This window comes from Mastomys coucha, chromosome X (genome assembly GCF_008632895.1).
Source record: "Mastomys coucha isolate ucsf_1 chromosome X, UCSF_Mcou_1, whole genome shotgun sequence".
NCBI lineage: Eukaryota > Metazoa > Chordata > Mammalia > Rodentia > Muridae > Mastomys > Mastomys coucha.
In genome coordinates, this window is record NC_045030.1 from 65,107,329 (window position 1) to 65,115,385 (window position 8,057).

The 8,057-nt window shown below is 45.9% G+C and overlaps 1 protein-coding gene across 1 annotated transcript; it reads left to right on the forward strand.

Moving 5' to 3' along the window:
- Positions 1 to 466: 466 nt before the first annotated feature.
- Ldoc1 (LDOC1 regulator of NFKB signaling) lies at positions 467 to 1,899 on the forward strand. Its single transcript, XM_031373962.1, has one exon. The coding sequence runs from the start codon at positions 667 to 669 to the stop codon at positions 1,114 to 1,116; it is 450 nt and encodes a 149-aa protein (XP_031229822.1). The 5' UTR covers positions 467 to 666; the 3' UTR covers positions 1,117 to 1,899.
- The last annotated feature ends 6,158 nt before the right edge of the window (positions 1,900 to 8,057 follow it).

The window sequence follows — 8,057 nt, forward strand, 5'->3', positions numbered from 1 at the left end:
CAGGCAGTGGGTGGGATGAGGGTCTTGAGGGGGGGTTGGGAAAGGGGATAACATTTGAAATGTGAATAAAGAAAATATCCAATAAAAAGTTAAAAAAGAGAAGAAGAGAAAAGAAAAGAAAAGAAAAGAAAAGAAAAGAAAAGAAAAGAGAAAAATGTGTTAAGAAAGAATCACTTTAAAGACGCTGATAGCCACAGGCCCACAAGGGAACACCGTTTTGGATGAACAGGCTGACTGCAAAAAAGTTTCAGCTGGAGCAAGCCAGCCCTGAGGGCTGAGCATCTGTCCTCCACTGTGGCAAGCTTTGCTCCCTCAGCCTTCCTTCTTCCAGGTGCTAGAAGTGGCGGGAGCCCGGAGGGACGCTCCCTGGGTCACGCCCTCCTCCTCCTCAGCCACGTCCACCCTGGCCACCAGTCCCACCCTGACCACGCCTCCACGCCATCCCGCACCCCTCCCAGCCACACCTTCCTCACCGCACTGCGCTAGCGCACAGGTTTCTAAAGTGACCTTGTGGGTGGAGCTTCTGCCACTGGCTGGGACCCCTCCATTTATTGCCCACGGTCCGCACTCCTCTGAGGACACGCACTTCCTGCTCAGCCTCTCTGTCCAGCTCCGTGGAGCCGAGCCGAGCCGAGCCTGAGCCCGAGACCGTCCAAGCCGTTAGCCATGGTGGAAGAGCTGCTGTCGCTTCTGCACGCGCTTCTGGACAGGCACCGCGCCCTGTGCATCGAGAACCACCAGCTCCTGAAGCAGCTGCGAGTGTTGGTGTGTGAGCGGGCCAGGCTGCTGCGCCAGGTATGTCCGCCAAGCTGTCCTGTGCCCTACCCCTCACGGTTTAGCGGCGAGAGCGGCCGGCTCCCCGAGTTTATCGTGCAGACCATGTCTTACATGCTTGTGAATGAGGAGCACTTCTGCACTGATGCCTTGAAAGTGGCATTCTTGATCAGCCTCCTCTCTGGGGAAGCCGAGGAGTGGGTGATGCCTTACATCGAGTCGAATAGCCACATCCTTGGTAATTATCAGGCTTTTGTTGATGAGATGAAGCAGTATTTTGGCTGGGGTACAGACGACGAAGATGATGATGATGAAGAAGAAGAAATGGAGGAAGATCACTAGGCTGGAGACCCCTTAGGCCTAGAGGTGGGGGCCTTCACGCCTTCTCTTTCCAACCCCCACCCGCCATTCCTGCTGCCTCCGACCTCTCCCTTTGCACCGCCATGCTCTTCCCCGCCAGTCTGTTTGCTCCATCATTCCCTTCAGGACTTTGTTTCAGTTACCCGCCATGTGTTGGGCCTGGACCTTGCTCTGAAACGCACTTTGGCCTCAGGCACTTATCCTAATCTGAACTGTGTCTTGAGTTCCAGCCACTTTCCAGGTCCCTATTAGAACTGGTCAGACCACCTGCATTCCTGCTGCCGACATCCACTGGAACTCAGGCCAGACCTCCAACTTCCCAGAAGCAGATTCCTGACCTCCACTCACCGAATTTCTACTGAAGCCATCCACTTTTCAAGATTAAGGACTAAGTAGACGATGGAGTTGATACACCCATTCAGACTCTGTTTGAATTGCTCACCAAGCCTTGAAGGGGCCAGCCAGTCTCTAAAGCCTGGTTAGTGATCGACCTACTCCCAGGTTCCACGTCTCCCGACCATACTGCTGCAGGAACCCGATGTGCCTGCCTGACCGTTAAAGTGTTGACATTTCTTTTCTCCTATGCATCAGTTTTGCACAGCTCTTTTCCTTTCAGAAAAGCAGCAGCCTCACACATGTGTACATGTGGACAAGGACTACTAAAATAAAAGCAAACGGACCGGCACTTAGCCCAGATCCTCTCTAGTACTTGGAAAAAGTGATGTAATTCTTTGCAATAAATAGCAAACGCTGCAAAACTAGAAGCAAAAGGTTGTCTTTTCATGGTTAAGGGTTGCCATTGGCTAGCGTGGCTCGCCTCCATTATTTCATTGGGGTTGGGGCACTTGGTTCAGTCATGGTATTCTCACTTTCCTTTTTAGGCTTCAGAGGGCCCCGTCATGGGATTTGAAAAGCTTTGGTGAAGGAGCATTGTGTGGAGCTTCCAAGGTGACATGTAAAGGGTGGCTGGGTAGGGGGCACATCATCTTAAATTAGGCCACTTTGGAGAAATAAAGGGGCATTATTAGTATTTAGACTGACAGTGGCAGCATATTACTGAGCACAGTAATGTTTCCTAACATGATGGGGAAGTTTTATCCATTGTCCTTGTTACCTATGTGTGGCTGTTGAGCTCAGGCATCCATTAACTAACATAGTAAACTACCAGGGTCTTAAGCTAAGGGCAATTCTTACCTCTTCTCGGTGGCCCTGTAATCAGTATAGCCTAAACTCAACATGCCACCCTCCTTGTGCAGGCATCCTTAGACTTTGGCTTTATACATTGGCCTCAAATTCTTGCCTAGGAAAATTGGCAAGATGCTTACGGCTCCTGAGCTAGAACCTGGGCTGGAGTTTTGGTTGACATCTCTCAAGGCTCAGAGAGTCCAGAGGGTGGGTACTGAGAATTTTCTGCCCAGCTTTGTCTGTGTGTCAGTCCATTATGTCACCTTGCTGAAGTGAACTTGGTAAAGGGGTGTATAAGGGGTAACCTGGAAATTGGGAAGATCTAAGGTCTCCTGAATCGGCCCGAATGTCCTCATTTTACTGGCTTGAAAGCCAATTCAGACTTAGAACTTTTAATTAATTTAAATAATACATCATGGTTTAACAGTTTCAGGCATGACCATACTTATTTATTAAACTGCTAACTAAACCTTGGGGACGATGAAATGGGGGACGCTGGTCATCATGAGTAACCTGACAGGTATGGGCTAAATCAAATCCTATCCACGGGCATTCGGAACAATGCCAGCTACATTTTCAGCACCCTATAAGCACGGGTAGTTCCTTCCAGGCCACTGCAGCAAAGGCTCGGCCAGCAGAATGCTTGCTAGGAGCCTGGCTTTAATAGGAAAATGTCAAGGTTACCAGGAACTGAGTAGAGGAGAAATAAGATAGTGACAGGGACCCATTCTCTTTGGGGCTCTTACAAGATGCCAGCAAGAAAAGGATTTACCTGGAAAAGACACAAACATCAGTGCAGGAGTCATTTCCAGGCCTTAGGACACTTCCTTTCTGGAGGGTGAAGACAGATGGGGGTAGGGAAGACTCTACAAAAAAGCTAAGGTCTGGGTGGAAATGGGGCTCTTCCAGAGCTGCTATGCCCAGTGCTACTGAATAAAGATAATTATAGTGATTTGGGATTCAGTTATCCCATTACCTCTTCTCATGGGATAAAATATCCTTGGAAGAGAAACAGTTACACTTTTAAGACATAGCATATATGAGGCCATAGAATCACAATTTCTTCCTCAGTAGAAAGATGATCGGCTACTATTGGACAAGAATTAAGAAAAAGAGCCAATGAGACTAAAATCAAGATATTCATTCCAAATTTAAGAGCCAGGTAAGTTGGGAGGAGCTAAAATACATTGGTCAATGCAGAGCCATTCATTGATCTCATGATGGTTCCATAGCAACAGGATTCCTTGAAGCTCTATGGATACCTGGGCCAGAACTATAAGGGTGACTATATACAGTTCAGAGTAAGGGAAAGAAATGTTCTTGAGTAGATCTGGGGTGAACCCTTTTATGATAAAAGTTGAGAATATTTAAGGTCTGTCTATTCTAAAACCAAGCAAGTACATTCTCTGTGGGGAAGGGAGGGGTTCCTGCTTAGGGAGATTGCTATGACAAAGCAGTATTTAAGTCACATACAAGATATTTAGACCAACCAGCTCTGGCTTGTGAAACATGAATTTCCTGAGCTCATATACATGTATATGAGAATTTCACAACTGCATGTGTGCAGACATGCAGATGTAATGTGGAGGAACATGTTATTGCTGTGAGCTTCAGGAAAGAAAAACATGACATTTTATTTTCGTTTGAAGCAGAGTCTGTAAAAAGTGTGGACATCATTGAGGATTGTACTAGTTAGGGAGGAAATTCCTGAAGATGGCTAGATACTGAAAGACTAAGGAAGAAAAGGATAAACATGTCTAAAATAAGAACTCCCCTTAGATGAAATCCACTAATTATTAGAAAACGCAGACAGAAGCTCCTGAATTCGTGTAATACTGGAATTGAAAGTCACTGAAACTATACTTTCAATAAAATGAAATAAACACGGTGAAACTTATAATCCCTGAATAATCAAGTATACCTGTATGCCCTTACACTTCATTATTTGAATGAGCAAGCAGTACCATCTCTCATGTTCTGCAGGAGGAAATGTAGAGATGGATAGTCCCTGTACATATGATGTATTTGATTAATTTCAGTTCCTAATCAATGGAAAGCTCAGCAGTTTAGTGGTAGACAGGATAAATGAAAAAGTCTTGAAAAGAATCCTCCATTCACATTTAAAAAGGAATTTAGAACATTTTGTAGGATCCTAAGTCATCTAAGCAAAAATTAATGAAACAGTGTCCATTTAGGTTCTTAGCACCTTTTCTTTAACAGTGGTATTTCATTTCACGAAGACTCTTATTACTTACTTAGAAAGAGAATATTGCTATACTGGTGTTAAAAATCTCTAACAGAAGCTTAGCTTGCATTGAGTAGGTCAAATATTTGCTCACAGTCTGAATTCTCTTAGTCCCAAAGGTTGATTACTTGTTTGGTGTTCTTCCACAGTGGTGTTAACCCCTCCAGGCCTGGGTGACAACCTGATCATTCATGTTGCACTTTCCCACCTACCTGAACCATCAATTGTTTTTGTTTTTTGTTTTTGTCTTCATATGTTCTGTTGTCCAGAGCCATTAACAACATCAACGACAACAACCAAAGAAAGAATAAAAAACAAAAACAAAAACAGAAGCCCACAATCTAGGTGATACTGAGCATAAAAAGATTATGAATGTCATAGCAAGATTTGTTAATACGGCAGAAGTGCCACAGAAAGGAGCTAGCAAGAGAGGTATGAGAGCGTGGAAAAGGTCTAAGAAAGCAGTCAGCTCTAGTATTAGCTCCCTTTTGTCCACACAGAGGCTGCTGACTGAATAGATAACTAACAAATGCAGTTTTAAATGATATTTCCCACAACATTCACATATTATCCCTCCTTTAAGGACTAATGATTTCATCAATGAAATGACAAGAATACGATATTTATATTTAAACCAGTGTCCATAAATAGTTTAGTTGAATGGTACAAACAGTACAGAATTATCTAGGCAGCTGAAGACACAAAATAGTTTTTGCTGGCTTGTTGATGTGCATCTTTTAAAGCTTTACTTTAAAAATAAATACTGGCAAAAGAAAACAGAATTACACTTCAGTGGGAGCTGAATTAAATGTCATTAGCTGATTTATCTGTTCTCTAAATACTTACAATTGTACTGATATGTAGCATTTTTGTTTTGTTTTGTTTTTTGGGTTCTTTGTTGTTGTTGTTGTTGTTTTCGAGTCAGGGTTTCTCTGTGTAGCCCTGGCTGTCCTGGAACTCACTCTGTAGACCAGGCTGGTTTCAAACTCAGAAATCTGCCTGCCTCTGCCTCCCAAGTGCTGGGATTAAAGGCGTGCGCGCCACCACCGCTCAGCTGCTTTGCTTTTCACAAAGCAAACTGGGAGCAGAGCTAAGGAGCAAATGCTAGCGGATGGAGGACAGTAAACAGAGTCCCTGTCACGGGGTGGGGCCAGAACTCTTTTGCAGTCAGCAAACCTGTGGAACCAGCTTCTGAAGCAGCTGCTATGGGAGAAAGCAAATGAGGAAGGTGGGTAACTAGTTTAGTGGCCAAGTAGAGATATTTCTTTCTGCTTATTGTGCTTATTGTGAGTTACGCCATGTGTAGTTGAGGCACCAGGGGGTGGAACATGTGCACAGCCTGAAGAGCACAGATCGCTAGGAGCCACAGTAGGCCAGAGAGCAAGCAAGAGGGAGGGGACTGGCTGGCGCTGGCTTCATTCGGAGGCAGCTGTGGCGACAGCAGCAGGAAGCTGTCTGGTGTGTTTACTTTGAAGAGCCGGGCAGTACTTCCTTCGAGCAGCAGCAAGAAGCCGCCCAGTGCTTCCGGCTGTTGCAGTCCACCTTGGGTAGTGAAGTAGTGTCCCATATCCTACTGTAGTGGGCAGTGGGGCCATCCATTCACATCCCAAGTCCTGGGCTGGGAGAGAACTCCCAGGGTGTGTGCATTTGTGAACAAGCCCAGGCAGACTGTCGGTGGTCGAGCACGCGCATACAGAAACGCAAATTCTCAGCAAACAGCTTAAGCAGCACAAGGGAGCATGGTGAGAGCTGTTTTTCTCACAGCTGAGGAGGGCCCAACAGGACACCCAAAAGCAACTACAATAGTGCTCAAAATTGTCAAAGAGAAGGAAGTGGTTATAGCGACAGGGGCAGATCGGGCAGGGCGGGGCCAAAGCTGCTTTTTCTGCTGCTGCTAGCCTAGCAGGCCGGCAGGTCCCAGTAGCAGCCTTGGCGGGAAGAGTGCAAGAGCCCCACACAGAGGAATGGATACGGAAAATGTGGTACATCTACACAATGGAGTACTACTCAGCTATTAAAAACAATGACTTCACAAAATTCTTAGGGAAATGGATGGATATGAAGAATATCATCCTGAGTAATATAACCCAGTAACAAAAGAACACATATGGTATGCACTCTCTGATAAGTGGATATTAGGCAAATAGCTTGGAATACCCACGATACAACTCACAGACCATATGAAGCTCAAGAAGAAGGAAGGCCAAAATGTAGATACTTCAGTCCCACTTAGATAGTGGGAGGGATCTGGGATGAAGAGAGGACAAGGAGGGGAAAAAGTGGGCGGGATCAGATATGGGAGGAGACAGGGTGTTAAATTCCAAGTGGGTGCCCCACTGGCAAAGAATCAGGAGGGAGATCTCTGCAAATTGGATGAGGAGAGAGACTGCTGCAAATTGCATGAGGAGGGAGACTGCTGCAAATTGCATGAGGTTTTTATTGAACCAGTATACTGGAGTTGTCCTGCATTCTGAGCAAAGGTGACAACCAGGAACAAAAGCACACACTTTTTACACCTTTCAGTACATAGGTTTACAGCATGAGTTGGTTATCTCTCATTGGTAGAGCCCATTGTGTTTTGTTCTCATTGACCTTTATGCCCCAGGTGAGGGGGAGATACCGATAGCACGTAGGAGGGGTGGGGGGATCCACCCCTTACTGGGGAAGTTTCCTGGAACCGGGCATTACTCCCCGCAATTAGGGCATCTCCTGGGGACTGATGTTTGCTCGGTAAACCCTTCTGAAGCTCTGTCTTTAGGCTTAATGCACATTCCTTGCTCCTTGGTATTTTTATGAAGTGTCCCTGTTTGCTCAGTCCTTACAAGGAAATCGAACTGAGGTGAGTAGCAATGGGGGATGGGGAGCTAGGGGTAGCCACCAGACAGTCCCAGATGCCAGGAATCTACAATCCTCCCAGGAGCCAAGGGGGATAACATTAGATGAAATACCCATCAAAAGGAATTGAGAACATGTTTAAACTATATCCAGAGGTTAGGCATGGCCACCCACCCATCTCCAAAATTTTAACTCTGAATTGCTCCTGTCTAATGGAAATACAGGGACAAAGAGTTGAGCAGAGACTGAAGGAAATGCCATTCAGAGGCAGCCTTACCTGGGGATCCATCCCATATGCATACACCAAACCTAGACACTATTGTGGATACCAAGTGCTTACTGACAGGAGCCTGATATAGCTGTTTCCTGAGAGGTTCTTCCAGAGCCTGACAAGTACAGATGAGGATGCTCAAGGTCAACCATTGGTCTGAGCACAGGGAACCCAATGGAGGCCTTAAGGGAAGGATTGAAGGAGCTGAAAGCATTTACTACCTCATAGGAAGAACAACAATATCAACCAACCAGACCCCCCCACACACATCAGAGCTCCCAGGGACTAAACCACCAGCCAAAGTGTACACATGGAGCAACCCATGGCTCCAGCTGCTTATGTAGTAGAGGATGGCCTTATCTGGCATCAGTGGAAGGGGAAGCCCTT